This window comes from Puma concolor, chromosome B3 (assembly GCF_028749965.1).
Source record: "Puma concolor isolate L17-30 chromosome B3, mPumCon1.1.hap2, whole genome shotgun sequence".
In the NCBI taxonomy this organism is placed as follows: Eukaryota; Metazoa; Chordata; class Mammalia; order Carnivora; family Felidae; genus Puma; species Puma concolor.
The window spans coordinates 118436393-118461791 of record NC_141672.1 but is presented as its reverse complement, the minus strand read 5'-3'; the positions used below and the strand labels follow the sequence as shown (position 1 = coordinate 118461791).

At 58.2% G+C, this 25399-nt stretch overlaps 1 protein-coding gene across 1 annotated transcript in view; it reads left to right on the top strand.

Moving 5' to 3' along the window:
• Positions 1-21921, top strand: part of CSPG4 (chondroitin sulfate proteoglycan 4) — a 40748-nt gene extending 18827 nt beyond the window's left edge. Inside the window, exons 3-10 of the mRNA XM_025919764.2 lie at positions 1208-4750; positions 6079-6561; positions 6923-7099; positions 8749-8947; positions 9028-9162; positions 9290-9456; positions 12592-12775; positions 13075-21921. Of these exons, the coding sequence (XP_025775549.2) occupies positions 1208-4750; positions 6079-6561; positions 6923-7099; positions 8749-8947; positions 9028-9162; positions 9290-9456; positions 12592-12775; positions 13075-14909 (6723 nt within the window). The 3' untranslated portion in view covers positions 14910-21921. The remainder of the gene's footprint in view (positions 1-1207; positions 4751-6078; positions 6562-6922; positions 7100-8748; positions 8948-9027; positions 9163-9289; positions 9457-12591; positions 12776-13074) is intronic.
• Positions 21922-25399: the final 3478 nt, after the last annotated feature.

Genomic DNA, 25399 nt, shown 5'->3' with positions numbered 1-25399 from the left:
GCTTTACCACACCACCCGCCTGCATTCCAGCCCCCAAGTGGTCTCTCACTGCCAGGCCCCCGCTCATTCCACTCCCTCTGCCTGGGCCCTGCCTCACCCCAGCCCCGCCTTGAGTGTGGACATCGCTTCTTCCAGGAGGTGCTCACCTGGGCTGGGTACCCTCTCCTGGGCTCCCAGCAACCCCTGCAAATCCCTCTGCCCGAGCACCAGTCACCCTGCAGCTCCGTTGTCTGTCCATCATGGTAACAACCAGCCTACCGAAGCATCTCCATTTTTCCGTTTCATCCTACAAGTCACCCCCAGCTTTATTAGCAAGGAGTCTTCTGGCTCTGTCTTGAGGCTCCTCCCAGCCATGAAGAGTTTGAGAACCTGAGGCCTTAGTCCAGATTTGGGAAAGCCATCTGTTTCCACACCCCAGCGGGGTGAGGACTATGTGTGGTCATCCATCTGCTGCTGCCATTGCTTCTCACTGCCACAAGGTGTCACTGTTGAACAAAGGCCTGGTACAGCCTGGCACTGATGCTCTTCCCTTCTGCCGGGTACGGTGATGCCAAAGCCCTGTGGAGGTGCTCCGTACTTGGACTCCCAAGGCCACAGTTCTTAGTTCTCTGCTCTTTCAGTTCCCACACTCTGCCACCACCCATTCTAGCATCTGGTTGTGGGAACGCCACACCTGAGTCAGTTCTGGTGCCAAAGTCACAGAGACAGAACCATGTTCTTCTCTCCCCAAGGATCCCTCACCTCAGGTCAAGGAGCTTTTGTTTACTTAACCTTCAAAACAGAGAGCTTCTGATTGGGCCCCCATCCCTGAACAGTGACCCAGTGACCCCAAGGTGTCCAGGGGATTCCCACGTGCCCATTTTTCCAGGGGTGAATCTTCTGGATGCCAGGGTGGTTTTTCTGATGGCTCTCACTCAGAGGAAAGTGGGAGAGAATTAAAAATACAGGCTGAATCTCTAGGGAAGCATCTTGCTACGTGTCATTCCCTGATTCACATCAGAGGCCCCAGAGCCCATCCAGACCCAGCACAGAGATCACTTTGGTGAGCGTTTGGGGGATGAGTAAAGAGGTGGCAGGAAGGGGACAGGGTGGCATGAGAAGCTCTTGTCCCAGGCCCTCTGCTCTGGGGACTCCAATGTGGCAGACCAACTGTGTGCTTACAGTAAAAGCGGATGGATCCCCACTGCATTCCTCCCTCTCTCCTCAGGTCAGACTCACCCTGGGCCAGGAGGAGCTGAAGCTGCAGACCTCAGCTGGGACTCTGCTGAGCGACTCCGTCCTCCACACCGTGCAGCTGACTATTTCCGACAGCGAGGCCTTGTTGTCAGTTGATGGGCTCCTGAATGCCTCAGCCCCAGTCCCGGGAGCTCCCCTAGAGGTCCCCTATGGACTCTTCCTGGGGGGCACTGGAAGCCTTGGCCTGCCCTACGTGGGGGGAACCAGTCGGCCCCTGAGGGGCTGCCTCCATGCTGCCACCCTCAATGGCCGCAACCTCCTGCGACCACTAACGCCAGACGTGCCTGAGGGCTGTGCTGAAGAGTTTTCTGCTGATGACAGTGTGGCTCTGGGCTTCTCTGGGCCCCACTCACTGGCTGCCTTCCCTGCCTGGAGCACTCGGGATGAAGGCACCCTGGAGTTTACACTCACCACTCGGAGCCACCGGGCGCCCCTGGCCTTCCAGGCGGGGGGCCGGCATGGGGATTTCATCTATGTGGACATATTTGAGGGCCACCTGCGGGCTGTGGTCGAGAAGGGCCAAGGCACTGTATTGCTCCACAACAGCGTGCCTGTGGCCGACGGGCAACCCCATGAGGTCAGCGTCCACGTGGATGCTCACCAGCTGGAAATCTCCGTGGACCAGTACCCCACACGCACTTCCAACCGTGGGGTCCTCAGCTACCTGGACCCACGTGGCAGCCTCCTCCTTGGGGGGCTGGACACAGAGGCCTCTCGCCACCTCCAGGAACATCGCCTGGGCCTGGCGCCGGGGGCTGTCAATGTCTCCCTACTGGGCTGCATGGAGGACCTCACCATCAATGGCCAGAGGCAGGGGCTCCGGGAGGCCTTGCTGACTCGCAGCATGGCGGCCGGCTGCCGGCTGGAGGAAGACGAATACGAGGACGACACCTACGGCCCGTACGAAGCTTTCTCCACCCTGGCACCTGAGGCTTGGCCAGCCGTGGAGCTGCCCGAGCCCTGCGTGCCTGAAGCGGGGCTGCCTCCTGTCTTTGCCAACTTTACCCAACTGCTGACCATCAGCCCGCTGGTGGTGGCCGAGGGTGGCACAGCCTGGCTTGAGTGGCGGCACGTGCAGCCCACGCTGGACCTGAGCGAGGCCGAGCTGCGCAAATCCCAGGTGCTGTTCAGCGTGAGCCGCGGGGCACGCCACGGGGAGTTGGAGCTGGACATCCCCGGTGCCCAGGCACGGAAGATGTTCACCCTCCTGGACGTGGTGAACCGCAAGGCCCGCTTCGTCCATGATGGCTCTGAGGACACCTCCGACCAGCTGGTGCTGGAGGTGTCAGTGACTGCTCGGGTGCCCGTGCCCTCCTGCCTCCGGAGGGGCCAAACTTACATCCTGCCAATCCAGATAAACCCTGTCAACGACCCACCCCGCGTCATCTTCCCACACGGCAGCCTCATGGTGATCCTGGAACACACACAGAAGCCGCTGGGGCCAGAGGTTTTCCAGGCCTACGACCCAGACTCTTCCTGCGAGGGCCTCACCTTCCAGCTCCTTGGCACCCCCACCAGCCTCCCCGTGGAGCGCCGAGACCAGCCTGGGGAGCCAGCAACCGAGTTCTCCTGCCGGGAGCTGGAGGCGGGCAGCCTAGTCTATGTCCACCGTGGTGGGCCCGCCCAGGACCTGACGTTCCGGGTCAGCGATGGGCTGCAGGCCAGCCCTCCCGCCACCCTGAGGGTGGTGGCCGTCCGACCCACCATTCAGATCCGCCACAACACCGGGCTGCACCTGGCCCAGGGCTCCGCCGCACCTGTCTTGCCCGCCAACCTGTCGGTGGAGACCAACGCTGTGGGGCAGGATGTGAGCGTGCTGTTCCGAGTCACCGAGGCCCCGCGGTTTGGGGAGCTGCAGAAGCAGGGGGCAGGTGGGGCCGAGGGTGCTGAGTGGCGAGCCACGCAGGCATTCCACCAGCGGGACGTGGAGCAGGGCCGCGTGAGATACCTGAGCACCGACCCACAGCATCGCACGGAGGACTCTGTGGAGAACCTGGCCCTGGAGGTACAGGTGGGGCAGGAGATCCTGAGCAATCTGTCCTTCCCAGTGACCATCCAGAGAGCCACAGTGTGGCTGCTGCGGCTGGAGCCACTGCACACTCAGAACACCCAGCAGGAGGCGCTCACCACAGCCCACCTGGAAGCCACCCTGGAGGAGGAGGAGGCAGGCCCAAGCCCCACCACCTTCCACTATGAGGTGGTTCAGGCCCCCAGGAAGGGTAATCTTCGGCTACAGGGCACACGGCTGTCAGATGGCCAGAGCTTCACCCAGAATGACCTGCAGGCCGGTCGGGTGACCTACGGGGCCACAGCACGTGCCTCGGAGGCAGTCGAGGACATCTTCCGTTTCCGTGTCATAGCTCCACCACACTTCTCCCCACTCTATACCTTCCCCATCCACATTGGTGGTGACCCGGACGCCCCCGTCCTCACCAACATCCTCCTCTCGGTGCCCGAGGGTGGCGAGGGTATCCTCTCTGCTGACCACCTCTTCGTCAAGAGTCTCAACAGTGCCAGCTACCTCTATGAGGTCATGGAGCGGCCCCGCCATGGGAGGTTAGTTTGGAGGGGGGCACAGGACCAGGCCGCCACGGTGACATCCTTCACCAACGAGGACCTGCTGCAGGGCCGGCTGGTTTACCAGCATGACAACTCTGAGACCACAGAAGATGACATCCCATTTGTGGCTACCCGCCAGAGCGAGGGCAGTGGTGGCATGGCCTGGGAGGAGGTACGCGGCGTCTTCCGCGTGGCCATCCAGCCTGTAAACGACCACGCTCCCGTGCAGACCATCAGCCGCGTCTTCCACGTGGCCAGGGGTGGGCGGCGGCTGCTGACAACAGATGACGTGGCCTTCAGTGATGCTGACTCTGGCTTTGCCGACACTCAGCTGGTACTGACCCGCAAAGACCTTCTCTTCGGCAGTATTGTGGCTGTGGATGAGCCCACGCGGCCCATCTACCGCTTCACCCAGGAGGACCTCAGGAAGAGGCGAGTCCTGTTTGTGCACTCGGGGGCCGACCGTGGCTGGATTCAGCTGCAGGTGTCAGACGGGCAGCACCAGGCCACCGCGCTGCTCGAAGTGCAGGCCTCGGAGCCCTACCTCCATGTGGCCAATGGCTCCAGCCTCGTGGTCCCTCAGGGAGGCCAGGGCACCATTGACACAGCTGTGCTCCACCTGGACACCAACCTAGACATCCGCAGTGGGGATGAGGTCCGCTACCGCGTCACGGCTGGCCCGCACTGGGGGCAGCTGCTCCGGTCTGGTCAGCCAGCCACAGTCTTCTCCCAGCAGGACCTGCTGGACGGGGCCATTCTCTACAGCCACAACGGCAGCCTTAGCCCTCGAGACACCCTGGCCTTCTCTGTGGAGGCAGGGCCTGTGCACACAGATGCCACCCTGCAAGTGACCATTGCCCTAGAGGGGCCACTGGCCCCACTGCATCTGGTCCGGCACAAGAAGATCTACGTCTTCCAGGGGGAGGCGGCTGAGATCAGAAAGGATCAGCTGGAGGTAAAGGACCGGGGGCCAGAGAAGGGGGGCTCTTCCATCCAGCCTTCATGCCCTGTGTGCTCGGATGTTTGGGGATGTGCCCATGGTGACTCCTGGGTCGGGTGTATGTCCACACCTTGGGTGTGCGGCTGTACCCGTGCATGTTGTATGCCTGAGAGTTTCTGGGAGAGTTTGTGTGTCTGCCTGTGAGTTGTGCGGGCCTCCACATGTCACGTGTACATGCTGTGGCTAACCATGCAGATTCCTGCCCCCCCAACCCAAGGAATCTCTGAAGTGGAGCCTGAGAGTCTGTATTCTAATAGTAAGTTCCCTGGAGGGTTTTCATGGGTACAGACTTAGAGACAGACTCGTTTGACCTCCAGGCTCCTGAATCCTCAGCTCTTTTCCAAGACCCCAAACCAGGCCTCAGGATCTGGAGAGAGCTGCTCACCATCCAAGAACCTCACAGAGCAACCACAGGCCATCTAGCAGACCTGCCAACTTGCTGTGTGACCTTAAGCCAGTCCTTGCCCTCTCTGGTACACTGCCAATTTCAGATACACTGCCAATTTCTGAGCCCCTTGTGGTTCTGGCTGTCTGGGTTTTGGGGGTGACTTTGACTAAACATGTCTGGCATCAGAAAGGCTTTGCCATGAAGGAGGCAGCATCTGAGCCGGGCTTTGAAGAGTCTGGGGTTTTAATAGGGAATGAGGAGACAGTATTCCAGGCAGAGGGAACAGAATTCTAGAATACAGACAGTATTCCAGGAAAAGGCACAGAAGCAGGAATGTGAATTTGGGAGAAGTGTGTCCTTTTGTTGCTGGACCATCAGGTGAGGGAGCACCCAGTGGCCATGGGGCTGGACCCGGGTCTTAAGCTCCGCGAGGCACGTAGTTTGTGGAGACTGTGCCGCTCTGAAGGATGGAGCGCCCTCTGGTGGTGAGTAGTGGTGATAGCAGGGGCAGGGACAGCCTCTGTGTATGTGTGTGCATCTGTGTTACGTGCATTACTTGTGAGATGTACCTATCTGTGTAGTGATATTGTATGTCTGTGTCACTGAATCTGGGGCTGTGTGATTGTGCACATCGCTCAGGGAGTGTGGGTCTCGGGGGCTGTGTGATCACGTGACTGGGGGTGTGGGGTGGTGAAAGGTGCAGCCCCTCTAACCAGCTGCACATCTGGGTGTCGTGTGTGTGAACCTGAGTGCGTGTCTGAGTAAGCAGTGGTGTCTGGGCCACTACCTGGGGGAATTAGGGAGACATGGAGACTGAGCCTGTTCTGGCCGCTTAGGGACCACAACAGCCTCCTTCTGTGACCCCTGATGGCTCGTCTGACCCTCTGTTAACCAGGCAGCCCAGGAGGCAGTGCCACCGGCGGACATCGTGTTCTCAGTGAAGACCCCGCCGCGCGCCGGCTACCTGGTGATGCTGTCCCACGGCGCCTCCGTGGCTGAGCCACCCAGCTTGGACCCAGTGCAGAGCTTCTCCCAGGAGGCAGTGGACGCGGGCAGGGTCCTATACCTGCACTCCCGCCCCGAGGCCTGGAGCGATGCCTTCTCCCTGGATGTGGCCTCAGGCGTGGGCGCTCCCCTTGAGGGTGTCCGTGTAGAACTGGAGGTGCTGCCTGCTGCCATCCCACTGGAGACACAGAACTTCAGCGTCCCCGAGGGCGGCAGCCGCACGCTGGCCCCTCCACTGCTCCGCGTCACGGGGCCTTACTTCCCCACGCTGCCAGGCCTTGACCTGCAGGTGCTAGAGCCACCCCAGCATGGGGCCCTGCGGAGAGAGGAAGGTCCTCAAGAGGGGACCCTCGGCGCTTTCTCCTGGAAAGAGGTACAGCTATTAGGGAGGCCCTGGGGGTACAGCCCCGCTCTGGGGACAGAGTGGGGGAAGCCACAGCAACTCCCAGTCTGGGCTGTTCGCAGAGAGGAGGCAGGATGTTCACATTTATGGAGCACCTCTGCTTCAGATGACTTATGTCACTCCTTCGTCTCTGGGCATATAGAAACCACTGTCCCATTTCCTTCACTCTGGGAGAAATGGTTGTCCCCATTTCCACCTGCAGAAACTGGAGCTCTGCGGGAGTCAGCCTCCTCCCACACCCAAAGGCAGAGCATGAAGGGTGCTGGGCCTGAGACTCTCTCTGGTCTCAGGCCTGCTGGGGCCTGACCTTCAGCCTTGGGCCTGCCCACAGGTGGAACAGCAGCTGATCCGCTATGTGCACGATGGGAGTGAGACGCTGACAGATAGCTTTGTCCTAGTGGCTAATGCCTCAGAGATGGACCGCCAGAGCCATCCGGTGGCCTTCACCATCACCATCCTGCCCGTCAATGACCAACCCCCCATCCTCACCACAAACACAGGCCTGAAGGTGAGAGCTGCCCGGGATCACCTCCTACCTCCCCTCCCAAAGAGAGAGGCCCAGCCCACAGCTTCCCCTCTCCAAGCCCGTTTCCTTTTCTAAAATGGGCACCATGCCACATGCCTCACTAGTTGGGAAGAGAGAAGGGCTATTGCACTGAAAATAGAACACAGGTATGAGAATTTTATTGAACACTTATAAGTGCAGTAGGCAGCCTTGTGAGTGGCCTTGCTGTTCCCTGGATTCACTGTCAACAGGAGGCTCTTTCTATGGCTCAGGACCAGAACTCCTGAAGAATGTCCTTTCAGGCCCTTAAGAGTAGACTCCAGGCGGAGAGTGGTTAGGGTCCCTACTTTGGCCCACACCAAGTGAAGGTCCCAGCTTGGCTTTACAAGCCCCTGATCTTTACATCGTTGCAGAACAGTGGTGCCCTCATTCAGCAGAGGTCAAAGCTGAGGCCCAGCCAGGTCACAGAATTTCTCCTTGGTCACAGAAGTAGTTACTAGCAGAACAGAAAGGGTATGGCTTGACCAAGATCATATAAGATAGTGGATGGGCGGGGCCTTGATGCTGGCTTCTAGGGTCAACAAGAGTCATGGAAGGATTCACCTGACTTGGGCCGTCTGTGACATGAGGCACTGGACATCTTTGATGGCAGAGGATGTACCTGTGGGGAGTGGTCCAATGTGGGGAGATGGCTGCTCTGGAACCACTGGCAGGTGGCACTGTGTGGCATCTTGGCCACCAGGTGGTGCTGTCCACCGTGTTTGTGCCAGGAGCCCAGGGCCAAAGCCCCGCCTCCAAACATCGTGGTCCCCCTTCAGAGCTCTGCCCTGGGGGTGGGGGTGGGGGGCGGTTAGCCTGGGGCTGGGAGAAGGTGCCCTGGAATCCCAGAGGGCTCAGCTTTCCAGGTAGGGGAACCCCCCTCCCCAACACTGCCCAAGTTGCTGACCCAGCTGGGGTTGTGTAACAGGATCCCAGAAATGGGATCCTGCCCTGCTGGCAGCCTGAGGGGGACTCCCTTCCCTGAGCATGGGGAGGGGCTGCCCACACCCCTCACTCACCTGGTTGGGGCTTGTGACTGCACTGGAAACACCTGAGCCCTCATCCCAGTGCTGCTTCGGTGGCATGGGACAGGACCCAACAGGAGAGGACATCAGCCTCTCCAGCCCTGTGCCTCCCAGGCCCTGCCTCACCTGCAAGGGGAGCCCACTTATAAGCAACCTGGGGTGGCAAAACTCACCATCCCATAGTGTGCCCAGCCCATGCCCAGACTCACTGTGGAGGGTCTAAAGGGAGACCTCTGCCCTGCCAGTGAGAACCAGATAAAGCAGTGCAGTCAGTCAGGGTTGGGGGTCTCTGAAGGGAGAACCTGGTGAGGGTAAGAGGTGGGGCTTCCTGCGGGAGGGGGACATGAGCTGGCCTTGAAGCACAAGGCAATATTAGGGCAGACAGAGAGAAGGGAGCCTGTGCCCTGGGATGAGAGGGGAAGGTGAATAGGGTGGAGGGCCCTTTGGAGGGGGGGGGCCAGAATGGCACAGGCCTCCATGACAGCTGAGGGCCCGAGCCACAGTGCGATGATGACGGCCTCAGGGCCAGGGAGGAACAAGTTGGGAGAGCTTGGTGGGGATAGAATCTTCACAGGCATGTGTCCCCAGATGTGGGAGGGGGCCACTGTGCCCTTCCCTCCGGAGGCCCTCAGGGCCACAGACAGCGACTCAGGACCGGAGGACCTGGTCTACACCATCGAGCGGCCCAGCAATGGGCAGGTAGTGCTGCGGGCGGCACCGGGCACCGAGGTCCACAGCTTCACGCAGGCCCAGCTAGATGGAGGGCTGGTGCTGTTCTCACATAGAGGTGAGTACTGAGAGGTGGGACGCCCCGAGAATGGGGAGCCACCATGGGCCAGCAAGACCCAACTTCACCCCCGTCCTCAGGAGCCCTGGACGGAGGCTTCCACTTCAGCCTCTCCGATGGTGAGCACACTTCCCCCGGACACTTCTTCCGCGTGACGGCCCAGAAGCAGCTGCTCCTCTCGCTAGAGGGCAGCCGGACGCTGACCGTGTGCCCAGGTGGGTCTGCGAGCATAGGCATGCCTGTAGGCCGGGTGACACCCCAGGGTCACGCTGCCTCCCAGCAGTCGCAGGCCTCGCCCTGGCTCCTGGTCAAAAGCCAACAGGCCCCTTATCCCTCTCACAGGGTCGGTCCAGCCGCTGAGCAGCCAGAGCCTGAGAGCCAGCTCCAGTGCAGGCACGGACCCCCACCACCTGCTCTACCGCGTGGTGCAGGGCCCCCGGCTGGGCCGGCTGTTCCACGCCCGGCAGGGCGGCTCTGGGGAGGCCCTGGTGAACTTCACTCAGGCTGAGGTAAGGGCCCGGCTCTCTGCAGCCACCACTTAGACTCCATTCAGCCTCGGGTGGCCCACTCTGCCAGTGGACACGGGGGCACCGCTCCCACATCGTTAGCAGCAGACGCTCGCCGGCCCCACCACAGGCCAGGCTGTGCGTGCCTTGCCCTCCCAGAGCCACCAGTCTGGGAGACAGAAGGATGCAAGAGGTCAGGGCTACAGGATTCCAGAACAGGGATAAGGTCCTGGGGCATGGCTTCCAGGAGGAAGCTGCAGTTGGACCTTAGGAACTAGAAAGGGTGCTTTGAGCTGGGGACACCAGCTTACCCCAGTGGCTAGTGAGGGGCAGTGCTTGGTTCTGGGGGGGGGGGGGATGGAGTTCAAGATGAAGGCAGCTGTTGGGCTTGTGAGCAGAGGTGCAAGCCTGGAGCTCAGGTCAGGAGCCAGCAAGAAGCAGAGTGGATCCTGGGAGCCAATGAGTGGACACAAGGCAGCTGAGGAACTGGAGTGGACGTGATGCTGCCATCTCACTTCAGGGCATAGCTGTCCCAGAGCACACCAGCGGCCACCAGGTAAAAACTAGAACGCTCAGCCATGTGAAGAGGGACACTGCTAGTTGCTGGGAGCACAGAACTCTCTGTGCTAAATGTGCTGGTGGGGCCAGCAGCCATCACTTAAATTAATATCCCTTCTACGTGGGGGAGGTGCCCTGTGTGCCGGCAGCCTCCGCTTGCTCCAAAGGCACAGCAGGTGAGGATCTTTCAGACATCAGGGAAGGAGGCGTCTTTAACAAGGGAAGATGGCAAAAGGTCTCTCATGTCAACATCCCCCCCAGGTTTTTGGTTCTCATGAAGCCCTAGCTTCTGCCCAGGTCCCCTTCCCACCATATAAGATATTCAACAGGCTGGTGGCTGTAGAAGCTGTGCACCCTGAGCCCCTGGGAGCCTCTGTCATCCGATGCCTACGAAGGGGGAGGGAACAGGACAAGGCCTTCAGGGTCCCTCCCCCACCCACAGTGCTTTCCCCACACCCCAGCAATATGCGGATGGAAGTGAATGGCCACCAGGGGGCCAGGCAGCAGTACCACCCAGAGAAGCTGGGAAGAAGCTTCCTAGCAGAGATGCTGTCCCGACTTTGGGGCAGGGGGCAGGACAGGGCTGGGTAGTCTTGACGGCACACTGTCCCACAATACTCTGAGCTGAGTGGGTCAGAGATCAGGTGTCCTGTTTTGCAGATAAGGAAACTGAGGCTTAAGGATATGAGGCAACTATTCAGAGGATGTGGCTAGTAAGAGACAAAACCAGGATTATGGCTTCTGACTGCTAGTCCAAGATTTCTTAAGCCAGAGGACACCGTTTGCTCCCGGAGCTCAGAGACCCCCTCCCTGTCTTGCCTGTGATTTGCCTCACGCCCAGCCAGATGCCTCCCATCCACGGAAGCTCCTTGCACCCAGGCATCCAGCCTTCACCCCACTCCTAGGGGCCTCGATTTCCTTCCTGCCACCCTTCAGCCTGGGCCAGAGGTTATAGCTGACAGTCCTTATGGGCCACATCTGGTCCACAGATGTGTTTTATTTGGCCTGCACAATGCATTTAATATTTTTAAATTAATGATCAACATATCCCCTTTGGGGGATTTCACACGCACCACACACACACACACACACACACACACACACACACAAGCCTGATTTCCAGGTTCTTAAAAGGCTGTGTTCCCTCTTACCACAATCAGCTGAGGAACAGCGGCCCCTTTCAGCCTGGGTCTGCAGCCCCTTTCAGCCTGGGTCTGTGCCCCCTTTAGAACTGTGGTTCACCCCCTTCAAAGGATGGATGGCTCCCCTGTTAGATGGGGCACCCCTCTCCAGTTCATCACAACCCCCCTGTCCTAGAGTCCCCTGTATGCTGGGATCCCAGTTTCCATCTTAGTATTGTGCAAGTCCTGTTTTTCTGAGAAGAGGACAACAGTTCCTACATCTCCTAAAAGGGAAAAACAAAAGATAAGCCAAGAGGACACGTTTGAATCACAAGGGGGAGAGAGCAGATTTCTTTATGGAAACGAGGAATATTCCTAGGTGTTTAACATGCAAACAGCCCTAGAGAACAGCAAATGTGGCTGGAATGGAGACACCATGGTGGGAATGGTAGGAGGTGAGGTCACAGGGGTAACCAGGTCAGATCTTTGTGGCCAAATGAGGAGCCACTGCACTATCTGAGCAAGAGTGACATAGCCTCACGTACATTTTAAAAGGCTCACTCTGGCTTCTGTGTTAAGAACAACTGTAGGGGGAGGGAGCAGGGGTCAAAGCTGGCACACAGGAGGCCATGGGGATAATCCAGGCCAGAAGTGACAGTATGCAAGAGAAGGAATAGTCTGGGATGACTCCAGGGGTTTGAGCCTGAGCCTCTGGAAGAACAGAGCTGCCACCACATGAAGTGGGAGGGACTAGGAGAGGTGTGCAGGTAGGGGATCTGTCCATCTGCACAGAGCAGCCAGGAAGCAAGTGGATATGTGAGTCTGGAGTTCAGGAGACAGCAGCCTGGGAGAGATTAAAGAGTATTCTTTATGGAGTTTTGCTGTAAAGGAGAGCAAAATGGGAGGAGCGACAAATGTTGGAAAAAGTGAAGTCACAAGTTTTTTCTTTAAGATGGAGGAGAATAACTACATGGGGTTGAGTAATGATGAGACTGTTCCCTTGTTGGGGGTGGGGGGCGGGGGCTGGATTGTCTCCACAGGAGAAAGAAGGGAAATGGTAAGACTGGTGTCTTCGGCGGGGAAGAGGGGCAGGGACCTAGTGCAAAAGTGGAAGGACCAGCTGTTGAGAGAAGCATGGATAGAATTTTGCTTTCCCCAGGGGTCAGAGAGATGAGGTGATTTGCCTGAGGCAGCAGGGTCCAGATTTGACAAGGCATTGGCTCCAGAGCCAGTCACCTCACTGCCACACGATTGCCAACGGTGACCCACTGAGCTAGTGAGGAAGAGCACAGGTTACCGACTTAGAGCGAGGCACAGCCAGGTGAGCCGAGAGTGAGGCTGGGCACCGAGAGTTCATCAAGGAGACTGGAGCGCCCAGTGCCAGTGCCGCCCGGGGAGGGGGCTACCAGCCACCACGGGCTGAACCCGCCTCTCATCCCAAAATGGGGTCTCCCCACAGGTGTATGCTGGGACTGTTCTGTATGAGCACGAGATGCCCCCTGAGCCCTTCTGGGAGGTCCGTGACGCCGTGGAGCTCCAGCTGTCGTTGCCCCCAGCCCCTGATGTGGCCACCACCCTTGCTGTGGCTGTGTCTTTCGAGGCTGCCTGTCCCCAGCGCCCCAGCCGCCTCTGGAGTAACAAAGGTGAACAGCAAAGTTTGGGAGACACTGGGAGGGCCGAGAGGGGAGGGGACACAAGGCCAGGGTCAGCAGCTCCCATGTCAGTCCCCAGGACCTGGAAAGTTATAGGGAGCGTGGGTAGGTGGGGACGCTTTGAGGTTAGAGAGGAGACATGATCCTTATCCTCCAGGGTACCCTGAGCCCCACCCTGGGGTCCCTGGTCTGACGGAAGAAGACACAACCTTGCCCCAGGGGTCCTGGTCTGAGGGTCTGAGGTCTTTCTTCAGTGGACAGGACCTTCACAGCCTATGTCCCACCTCCAGGTCTTTGGGTCCCTGAAGGCCAGCGGGCAGAGATCACCAGGGACGCCCTTGATGCCTCCAACCTCCTGGCCACCATTCCATCACCCCAGCGCCCAGAGCACGACGTACTCTTCCAAATCACACAGTTCCCCACCCGGGGCCAGCTGTTGGTGTCTGGGGAGCCCCTCGACGCCGGGCGGCCCCACTTCCTGCAGTCCGAGCTGGCCGCAGGGCAGCTGGTCTACGCCCACGGCGGCGGGGGCACCCAGCAGGACGGCTTCCGCTTCCGCGCCCACCTCCAGGGGCCGGCGAGGGCTTCCGTTTCAGGCCCCCAAACCTCGGAGGCCTTCGCCATCACCGTGCGGGACGTGAACGAGCGGCCGCCTCGGCCCCAGGCCTCTGTGCCGCTGCGGCTCACCCGGGGCTCCCGCGCCCCGGTCTCCCGGGCCCAGCTGAGTGTGGTGGACCCAGACTCGGCCCCCGGGGAGATCGAGTACGAGGTGCAGCGGGCCCCCCTCAACGGCTTCCTGAGTCTGGCGGGGGCCGGCCCGGGGCCCGTGATCCGCTTCACGCAGGCCGACGTGGACGCGGGGCGGCTGGCCTTCGTGGCCAACGGGAGCAGCGTGGCCGGCATCGTGCAGCTGAGCGTGTCTGATGGGGCCAGCCCCCCGCTGCCCGTGGCCCTGGCCGTGGACGTCTTGCCGGCGGCCATCGACGTGTGGCTGCGCGCGCCCCTAGAGGTGCCCCAGGCCCTGGGGCGCTCCTCCCTGAGCCGGGAGCAGCTCCAGGTGGTGTCAGACCGGGAGGAGCCAGACGCAGCCTACCGCCTCACCAGGGGGCCCCGGTTCGGGCAGCTCCTGGTGGCCGGGCAGCCGGCCACGGCCTTCAGCCAGCTCCAGGTAGACCAGGGGGAGGTGGTCTTCGCCTTCACCAACTTCTCCTCCTCTCGCGACCACTTCAGCGTCCTGGCACTGGCCAGAGGTGCCAACGCGTCGGCCACAGTGAACGTCACCGTCAGGGCGCTGCTGCGAGTGTGGGCGGGTGGGCCGTGGCCCCAGGGTGCCACCCTGCGCCTGGACTCCACCGTCCTAGATGCGGGCGAGCTGGCCAACCGCACGGGCAGTGTGCCCCATTTCCGGCTCCTGGCGGGACCTCGGCATGGCCGCGTGGTCCGCGTGCCCCGGGCCAGAACGGAGCCCAGGGACAGCCAGCTTGTGGAGCAGTTCACCCAGCGGGACCTTGAGGATGGAAGGCTGGGGCTGGAGGTGGGCAGGCCAGAGGGTAGGTCCCCTGGCCCCGCAGGCGACAGTCTCACTCTGGAGCTGTGGGCACGGGGTGTGCCCCCTGCTGTGGCCTCACTGGACTTTGACACTGAGCCTTACAATGCAGCCCGGCCCTACAGTGTGGCCCTGCTCAGTCTCCCCGAGGCTGCTCAGACAGAAGCAAGGAACCCAGAGAGCAGCACCCCCACGGGCGAGCCAGGCCCATTAGCCTCCAGCCCCGTGCCCACCGTGGCCAGGAGGGGCTTCCTGGGCTTCCTGGAAGCCAACATGTTCAGTGTCATCATTCCCGTGTGCCTGGTCCTCCTGCTCCTGGCACTCATCTTGCCCCTGCTCTTCTACCTCCGCAAACGCAACAAGACGGGCAAGCACGATGTCCAGGTGCTGACCGCCAAGCCCCGCAACGGCCTAGCCAGCGACACCGAGACCTTCCGCAAGGTAGAGCCGGGCCAAGCCATCCCACTCACCGCAGTGCCCAGCCAGGGGCCCCCGCCAGGGGGCCAGCCTGACCCAGAGCTCCTACAGTTCTGCCGGACACCCAACCCTGCTCTCAAGAACGGCCAGTACTGGGTGTGAGGCCTGGCCTGGGCCCAGATGCTGATCAGGCCAGGGACAGGCTTGCTCAGGCCCCGGCCCCATTGCTCCCATGCCCTGGTGCTGTCTGAGTATCCCCAGAGCCAGAGATACCTGGGGACATCTGAGGTGGAGGGTGCTGGGAGGAAGTCCCAGGGGTGCAGGACCAAGTAGAGTCAAGAGCTGGAATCTCCCCAGCTTTCTCCACGCCTGGAGAACTGCAAGGGGGCCAAGGTCAGAGGCAGGCTTAGAGTCAGTCCCCCTGCCCTGGAGCTAGTCTGGGCTGTCAAAACCAGAGTGATCTCCTAGATATGTCAGGACTCTGGATCCTGGGTCTGTGATCTTGGGTAAGTCACATCTGACCCAGGCTGCTAAGAGGTCAAGGAGAAGAGAGGGTAGGGAAGATGGACAGGGATTCCAGGCTTTTCCACTCCAAGCCAAGGCTCCCTTTGTCTCTGCCCCAGGGTTGACGGGAAAACTTTTTCCCCTAGTTTTTTAGGGAGATGGTATTCCCTGGAGCAGAGGGCAGGAGGAGAGAGACCCTCCACTCTCTAGGAGACATAAGCCAGTAGAATAATATATTCAGGGTGCAAGGTAAGGCAGGTTGCTCTGGGAATGGGTTTATTTAAGAGGGATTGCAAGGAAGCTATTTAACACAGTGTTGAGCTAGCCGAGACTAATGGAGCCCTGAGAATGTGGGATGGAGGAGGGTCTGAGGCCAGTTCATTCCCAGGGCCCCGCCTTGATGGGCTGAGGGCTAGGTAGGCAGTATGGGTCTGTGGCCCGGGAACAGGCGGGGCTGAGGAGCATGTAGGGTCTCAGGCCAGGGGCCACTGTAATGCCTGTGCTCCCCCAAGGACTGGGGGGTGAGCCATTGGGGGCACTCAAGTCCATGGGGCCTGGATAAATGGTGCTTTGGAGGTTCTGGACAGCTGTGTGTCATTTGTCTGACCATGCACTGGGTCCTTGTCCACACCAGCCTGCACTCCCCTGGGGCAGGCCATCCTACCAGGCCTCAGCAAACAGGCAAGACAGAGCCACTCGAGCCCTAAATTTCCACCTCTTGGGCCTTTCAGATCTCTTCTGTCCCCACCTGTGTAGGCAGGTGGGCGAGTCTTTGTGGGATGGGGCCAAAGCCCTTTGGTTTAGTAGAGATAGGCTAGGCCTTCTCCAAGGAGCTTAAGGAAGCAACTAAATCAGGAGATATATTCAGTGTCCCAGCCATATATTTCTTTGCCTGAGTTTTGGCTTCAACAGCCTTGTCCCTCCCCACTCTCAAGAGGTTAGAGAGCAAAGGTGAGGAGACCAAGGGGCAGAAAGGGACCCCAAGGCTGGGACCTGATACTGCTGGAGAGACAGAGGGGCCTGCCACAGGTGCCTTCCCTTGGCTCCCTGGAGATTTTCACAAGAAAGGTTTCTTTTGGTCTCCACCCCCAACAAGAAGACCAAGGTGCTCCTTCTTGAAGGTAGGGTAAGCAGCAAGGATTCTGAAAAACCAGCTGTCCCGAGAGGCTGTCATCTGGTTAGAGATGGAGCCGAGATACAGGGTCTCCAGAAGACCCTCTATGAGCTGCTAATGAGCTGTCACCTTCTGCCCCTCTCCCTTTTGAGGGTCTCCCAGGGTTGCAGGTGAAAAGGACAGATTCTGGGTCCCAGGTGACACTGCCCTGGCAGTAGGCTGATGTCCTCAGAGAAAAAGCAGCTCTCAGGGTGGGAGCAGGGGACCTGAGCACAGCCACATTGGGGTGGAGAGTCCCAACCAGCCTTTGGCAGCTGACCAGTGTCTGGGGACCAGAGTCACCTCTTCCCTGTGTCTCCGTATCTGTAACATCTGAACCAGGAACTAGGGCAAGAGAGGAAACTCCCTCCTCTCCACTGCTGCCCCTACAGCTCCCTGCAGGGACGCTTCTCAGTGCCCCTTTAACATCTCGACATCCCCTTAGATCCTCCTTCACTCACAAGATTTGGGCAGGACACCAGGAATCCTGGTATTTCACTGCTGAAAGGGCCCCCAGAGGATCGAGGGCAGGCTGGGAGTCAGAAAGGGTTAGGGGGTTGTCCAGCCACACACAGAAAAGCAGCATTAGATTAGACCAGACCCTGAGGCCCAGCCAGCTCTTCTTGCCACACTGAAGAGTCTGCCCCCAAGGAAGTTGCCAGGACCCATAGAGAGGGACCCCCATAGAGATCCCTCTACACCAGAGGCTCAAAATCCTGCCCTGGCTTCCTTTTACAACCTAGTCTCTCCAGCACCCCTCAGGCCAGCCTCACACAGGGGCCCTGCCAAGGGTGTCTCCACACCACACCCCACGTTCTTCCCTGCCTCTTCCTGGAGCTCAGGGCCAGATCCTCAGGGCCCTAATATCTGGCGCCAGTCTCCACCCAGTTTCCCTGGGAGTGTAAGCTGAGACAAGGGTGACAGACCCGCCAGGCAGGATCTGGCCTTATCTCCGATTTCCCCCAGAGGACTGACGACACCCTCTCTGTTCACTCAGCCCAGCCTGCCCTGCCCCCAGTGAGCTGGCACCAGCTGACACTGCTCCAGCTCCTTTAAGCCTGTGCTGGACAGCGGGCTGGCACCCAGGGCATAGTGCAAGCAGCTCCATGAGGACCTGGGAGCGGGTCTTTCACTGGAATCCCAAACTTGGAACCCAATCTAAATGTGGGGCCTCAATTTATGCAAATCCCTTGCAGATTTCAGATATGCACCCAAGACTTAAAAGGGTTGCTATCCACTTTGCAAAATAACTCACTATCGCCTAGCTTTAAGGAGCCAGCCTGTGTACAAGTGTTAGGAAAGTTTGGGAGCCTCTGACCCTCTTCACACACACACACACACACACACACACACACACACACACACACACGCTGCACTTGTGCAAATAGCTGTGTACCTTTAGACCTTCAGATGCACAGCACAGACCTAAATACCTTCCTACATAATAACATACACCCACACAATATATACAGCTGCACACACAAACTCTGGAGATAGTACCCCTCACTTGTGGCCCTCCCAACAGTCCCCAGAGCTGGCCATGTGGAACCAAGGGCTAGGATTCCCTGCCCATCCAGAGACCCAAGCTGACATCAGCAGAGCCAAGAAGTGAACCCACAGTGGGAGGGGTGGTGGTGGAGGGGGTGTGGGAAGCAGGGTAGGGATTGACAGAGGGCCGGGTTCCTAGGGTCCCTAGCTTAGAAGTCCTGCCCACCACCCTAAATGGTCTAGCCTATTAGATGCTAAAGAAGGGGCTCCCTTTGAGCCCCTCCCCTCATGCTAGGAGCTGGCCCACAGTTGCTATGGCAGCTGTAGACCCCACCAAGCTGGAACCATCATCCTCCAATAGAAAGCAAGAAAAATGGATCTTGACCCTGCCCTGCACCTCTCCTGACCAATGGGAACTGCCAGGGGTGTTGGCATCTTCCTCTGGGCCCTGAAGATTCAGGATCTTAAAGGGATGGAGGTACCTGGGCAGCCCCCAGAGTTCTCTGGTTGGGTCTCCCATTCCTTGCCATAACGTGTGAAGATGCCCTGGCAAACGGATGGAGCCAGGACATTAACCAGACCTGCTGGACCCCTCTCTCCACAGCCCTTATCCTCCCCGAGGCTCCGTTGTAGTTAACACCATCTCTGTATAGTTACCGCTAGGATTAGTCAGGCATTGGCAAGGGAATTTTGTGCCAAAACTGCTGTGGGAGATGCACACAGGAATCCACCCACCCCTTCCTGAAGAGCCCCAGACATGCAAATAAGTAACTACCACACCACGATGTGTGCCCTAACCCAGCCGTGCCAACTGGCTGGTGAGGGGAAGCCCAGAGTGGGAAGGCACCTTGCTCTATCAGCCTCCTTCTCTCCTTAGAGTGTGTCGGGTCTTTCCATGGAAGGGGCAGCCATGCAGCTGCTAAAGCTAAGCATAACCACACTACCTCCTGGTCACATTTCCTATCTGGGTGTAACGAGGTACGGCATTTAACCGATAGCTGCTGTCCTCATAAAGGATGCAGGCTCCTCCGAGGGCCACCAGGATAATTTGTGGGTTGTGCTGTGTTCCTTCACAAGGCAGATGTTCTAAGACCCCCTACAGACAAAAGTAGCCCTTGGTTAAATCGACCAGTGACCAAGAAAGAACTTGTCTACCCAAATGCAGCCTCAGCTGGTGGTGCCCTGTGCCCCACCAACCTGAGCACTGCCAGCTCTGTTAGCCCAAAACCTAGAGCTAATCCCAAGGCTTCCTTCTGATGCCTTGTGAGGTCAGAGAGGGACCAAGTGACCCAGTCTCTGGGTCCTGAAGGCCCAAACTAGATGGGTTGTCTAAGCCTTTGTTGCCCAAAGTGGGTCCATGGACCAGCAGCATCAGAAGCACCTGAGAGCTTCTTAGAAATGAGGACTGTGAACTCTGGCTCAGTCTGTAGAGTATGCAACTCTTGATCTTGGGGTTATGAGTCCACCACGCTGGGTGGACATAGTACTTAAAAATAAAAATCTTTAAAAAAGAAAAAGAAAAATGAGGACTCTCAGGCCTCACCCCAGATCTGCTGAGTCAAACCCTGCATTTTAACAAGGTCCAGGTGATTAGACAATCAACCAGTAAAGTTTAAGACACATTGACTTAAGTCATCCCCCTCGACTTCGATTGGAGAAACTGAACTGCAAGAGGCAGAGACCAGGCCAAGATCACAGCCAGTCAATGACAGAGCTAGAAAGAGGTCAGACCACGTGATCTAGTTCCAGAGTTTTGTCTTCCACCTCAAGCTGTCCATCCTTCCCCACACCCATTTGAAGTACCTAGGTGCCCCACAGATCTGGGCAGATAGGGCTCTGATGTGGGGGTTCCTGCTCCAGGAGCCTCCACTCAGGACAAGAGGGAAGCAGAGGAGGGCCAGGCTAGCCAGGTCTGATCCAGTGGGGAGGGTCTGCGGAAGCAGCCCACTCCCACCCTATCTCCCACAGACAGGTCCCAGAAAGTGCAGCAGCCCCTACCAACCTGCCTTCTGCAACCCAGCTAGTCCCCCCGTCCCCACCTGTCCAGGCTCCACCTACAGAGGGAGAGACAAAAGGAAGGGTCCAGCCAAGGTCCCCAGTCAGTGCATCGGGTCTCCCCCACAGTAGAGCAGTAGCAGCAGCCAGCAGGAGAGGGGGAAAGAAACTGCCTGCGAGGCTACTGCCCAGGCCTGATCAAGAAGGAGGGGATGCACCTCCCAGAGTACCCCATCCTGTCCTGCAGAGGGCTGGGGAGCAAGAGGGGCTGGATCACTAACTGTCCCTTTTGGCTCCCAGAACAAATGCTAGCTGTGGCCCCCAGGCTGTGTGCCGCCCTGGTGCTGAGTGCCTTCAGGGCCAACTCCCCTCCCCTCCCAGGTTGCTGAGGCCCCCGGCCCTCCACACCTTGCAGTAAATATAGTTCAATGCTGTGTGCCCATCAGAGCAGTGTCCAGCCTGGCCCAGGGCTAGGTATATAGCAGATGTTCAGTAGATATCTATTACCAGAATATAGTTCCTCTCTTCCCACAGGCCAAAAGGTCTCTGACCACCAATCTCACCCAGACCCCTCTTTCCTGGCTTCCTATCTGGTTCCCCTGGCTTCTCTCATCCCCAGGAATGCTGGCTGGGCTCCCAACTGCTTGCTCTGGCCCCTAGACCCCTTCCAGGGCCCAGGCGGACCTGGCCCCAGGCCCTAAATTCCTAAGGCGCTGGTTTAATCTGTCCCTGCCAGACCCTTCAGCACTCACTTCTCTTCCTCCATGCTCACCCATGGCTTCCTCCCCACCAGATACCTGGCGTCTCTCCACTCGGAAGCCCATGGGCAGAACACTTTAACCAAATCATATGTGGGAGCCTGCCACCGATAGAATCAAAGTTGTTTGAATGGGACAGGAGGAGAACACAACCCAGAACCCCCTTACACTCAGCCTTCCCCTGTCACTACAGCTCCTCGTCAGAACCTCCAGGATCCACTGGCCCCTGTGCCAGCTGCTCCTGCCACTGCAGGGCTCACCTGATCCCACCCTTCAGGGGCACAGAGCAGAGTCGAGCCATGGGTGCCCCCAGAGGACCCCGCATTCAGTCAGAGGTCTCAGGGCCCCAACCTTAGAGGAGTGACTCACCTTAATCACCCAGCATACCTCCTGGAGGATTGAAACCCTTCCAGATGCCAAAGATGCATCTTCCAGCAGTGGGATTCCTAGCACCTAGAGGCATCAGGGCAAGTGTGTGGGTCAGAGACGCCAGACATGCTGGCCAGCGCAGAGCCCTCCAAGAACCAGAGAGTAGCAGAAGGAACCCTGTTGGGTCTTGTTGGGGAAGGTGTAGCCTCTTCTAAAGGCCTGGTGAGCAAGCAGACAGGTGGGCGAGGCTGGTGAAGCCTGAGCACTCCTGGAAGGCTGTGAGTCAGGGTGGAAGGGCTCCTTCTGAGTCAGCCCTGCTAGGGAGGTTGCCCTGTGGGTGTGGCTCCTGGACTAGGCAACTGGGCAGGGTTCTTGGACCCCAAGAAGGTTCCAGGCCCCAGAACTTCAGCCCCTCTGCCCCATGAGCTGCCTGAGAACCTCAGTCTGGGGATAGAACCCATGAACTGAAGGAGGGAGGGCAGAGATGGTGATTGTGTCTACTCAATGAACTTGTAGAAGTCCACCCACCTGTGGATGGGATATCTGACCCTAGAAAGTACAGAGCCAGGCCTGGGAGAGTTTGTTACCTGCTTTCTGCCTTCAGTCCCGCCTCCTGTCTTCATTTCTGCCCATTTCCCAGTTCCTACTGCCGTGAATCCTGTGTGGTTAGCCAGAGGCTCCACTCCTCTGCCTGAATTAGAACCTGTCAAAACAGTGCATCTGACCAAGGCTGCTTTTCAAAGGGTCAGTGTTGTGGCAAAGCTCTTAGAACAGCACCAGGCACAATAGTAAATGCTCAATAAATATTGACTATTATTATTAGTGCTGTTATAATGGTGGTTATTATTGAATTGCCTAACATATGGGTCTATCCTATCACAGAAGCTTAATAAATGTTCGAAGTTGACATTACTGTTATTACTATAATTTATTACGGCCATAACAGTGCCTGGCACATAGTAAGTGCTAAACAAATGCTCAGTCCTGGAAGGCCAAATGCATTCCCCATTTGGAAAAGAGGGACATCAAGGCATTCTCCTTTGCTGGACTTTGGTAAGGAGAGTGAGGTGTGCAGCAAGGGGTCAAGTTCTCAGTACAGGCCACTCTGACCTCCCTTCCTCCACCCCACCCCATTGATCTGGAAGAAGTTGGAGGAGGCTTGACCCCTTGGACCCAAGAGGGAGGAGTCCCACTTGAACCTCCCTGTCCAGTGGAGGAGGGCGGTGGAGGAGGGCAGGGCTGGAGGGAGGATGGGCCTGGTGGGCCCAGGGAGGGCCAGAACACAGGGCCTTCCTGAAGGGGGGGAGCCTGGGCTGTGCCCTGAAGAACAGGGAGAGCCAAGCTTAAAGCAAAACAAGACGGGGTGGGCGGGGGACAGCAGGGGGCAGGGATGGGGGGAGGGCAAGATGGTGTAGAGCCAGAGGGACAGGAGACTGGCCCTGGGGCAGACAGGGGCTCTGGGGATCAGGCTGAGAGAAGCTCCCGTGCAATTCACAGTCTGATAGGGAGTAGCTGCCCTGAGTAAACCTGGTACTGGGCTGGAAGCATGTCCTTCCACACTGCCCTCCTGCCAGGGCCAACCCTTTAAGATGCAGAACCGGGGTGGGGGTTGGGTGACTGCTGAGCCCCTGGGCCAGAACTCTCACCCAGGTGAGTGAGCTCAGTTGCCCAACTACCCAGGGGTCACCCTAGGAGCCTCAGGAGTCAGCCAGGTTGGGATACCACCACCCTTCATACATACCTACCCCACCCCTGCCCAGCTGATGCCAGCCCAACTGGGCTGGGCTTCAGTGCCCAGGAGGGAGGAGGCTGCCTATTCTACCGCCTGGGATGGCACAGCCCCCTACCAGCCAGAGGAGGATGCGGGGCTCCCCAGGCCACACTGGCCTCAAACCCAGCCCTCCAGAGGAATGAGCAGGGACTGGTGCATGCATCCCTCCCACCCTTTCTTATGCCATGCCTTGCTGAGAAAGAGGGAAATACTCCCCAGAGCAAGTCCCTGGATCCTGGGGGGCAAGGGGGGTGGTATGTGGAGATGATGTCAGGGAGGAAGCATGCTTTTGGCCACCAGCCACTGCAACACACACACGTGCACACACACACATATTCACAGGACTGCCCCATGCATCAGTGTACATAGGCACGTGCAGACGCACTCAGTTGACAGCGGTTGACCTGTGCAAACCAGAAACCACACAAGGGGGTTCTGAGGCATAGCCCTGCAGACATCCCAAGTCACCTGCTGTGAGTTGAGCACCATCCTGGGCACTGGGGATACAGCAGTGAACAAGACAAACACCAGCTCCCCCGAAGGTTGCCTTCTAACAAACAGATATCTTTAAAATCTAACTTTGCACAGAAGTATTTATTTGCAGATGAGAATTTGTGATGTCTGGTGTTTGCTGGAAGCAAGGGATGTGGGGGAGTAAAATACTGGCCCAGGGTTGGTAATTGCTAAGGGTATGGTATGGGCACATTGGGATCCATCATATTAGTTTCTCTATTTTTGTATACACTTGAAACACAAATGCATACAATTGCCAATTGATAATAAGTAAAACAAAGAACAGTAAGGCAGGGCAAGGGGACAGAGCGCTAGGACTAGGAAGACTCTTTACTAGATGGTCAGAGATGGTTTCTCCAAAGAGGTAACATTTGAAGCAACGACTCGAATTAACTGAGGTTCAAACCACACAAACATCTGGGAGGAAGACCATTCCAGACAGAGGGGACCAGCAAATGCAAAGGCCCTGAGGCGTAAGCATTCTGGGCTTAGGTGAGGAATAAGAGTACAGTGGGTCTGGAGTTATGTGGCCAAAGGGACAGGTGTCCAAGGTTCCATCAGAAAGGGACCTTGTGGGCTGTGGTAGCAATCTGGAATCTGGCTTACTTAAGAATGGCAGGAAGCCCTGGAGGTTGAAAGCAGGGTCGGACATGATTTGATTTAGAATATGGTCTTAAGAGATGGCTCTGACTCCTACTGGACCATCAGGAGGATGGAAAAAGGTAGAGAAGGCAGAACAGCTTGGAGGCTACCACAGTGATGTGCTACCACAGTGATCCAGGCGGGCATCATGGTGGATTGGCCAGTAAGATGGTGACACAGGTCAGATTCGGGATCTCTTTGGAGGAGCTCACAAGGCTTTGCTCGTGGATGGATGTGGAATGTGAGTGAAAGAGAGAAGTTAAGCCCAATTGCAAGTCTGGGCCTGAGCTTCAGGTTGAGAGGTGTTGCTCTTCCAGGCTGGGGAGCATGGGGAAAAGCACATGTGGCCGAATGACTACGGGCACGGGTGTCACCATGGGGACCCACACGCAAGCACAGGCGCACATGCTGACAGGCACTCGGTGACCACACAGGTGGATGCACACAGCCTGGGATAGCGGGTGCAGGCGCAGACCCCATCCCCCTCCTCTGCCTGCCCCCCCCCACCCCACATAAAAGCCCCAGGGCCTGGGCCCCCCCACTCTCCGGCTCAGCCTTGGCACTCACAAGACCCAGTCCTGACATTTCCCTACCAACTCTCACCCGCCATACTGGCCCCTCAAGCAAAGAGGCTCCTGACTCAGTTCCTTCCCAGACACCTGAGTCTTGTCCCCGACCCCCAGCTCCCTATCCCTGGCTTCATCTGCCCAGCCCACTCTCTGTGGCCAGATCCTTCTCCAGCCGGAGGCCCTACAGAAAACTATCAGTCAACAAATATTTGCTCTGTGCGCTCTGTGGGCCAAGCCCTCTGCCTTTCCACCTGCTAACTTGAAGGCACACAGCCACCAACACCCAGTGCCTGCCACTTACCGCCCATCTCCCCGCTCCCCTCCGTTCCCAGCACTAGTGCATTCACTCTCCAGCAGGACAGCTGCCCCCAGCCTGCCCACCTTGGAAGGGCACAGTGTGGCCCAGGCAGACTTCAGCCTCAACGCGATGCCGTGAGCAGCTGTACGACCTCACACAGGTGACTCCATGCCTCTGAGCCTCCGTCTGCTGGGAATGTTGGCAATCATTCTCACCTTCCAGACAGTTGTGGGGAATTAGATAACTCATGGGAGCCACTTAGCCCGATGCCCAGCACCTAGCAGCACACAGCAGCCATTCAGTGTTAGCTGTTGGGCACTTGGCCCCACCCTTGCCTTGCTGGCCCGTGTGGCTTCAAGGACACAGCACACCTAGAGCAGTGACAATGCCCGCACTCGTGAAGTCGTGCCCCGTGTAACTGTGACAACTGTTAACATCCGTTGAGGAAAACTGAGACCGAGCCGTGACCCTGCCTGAGATTGCCCGATGAATCCATCCAAGGAAGGCCTGACATGAGCCTGCATCTCTTAACTCTTGGGCCATGCTCTCTTGTGTGTGATGATGTATGTGACAACCAACGAACAGCCCAGTG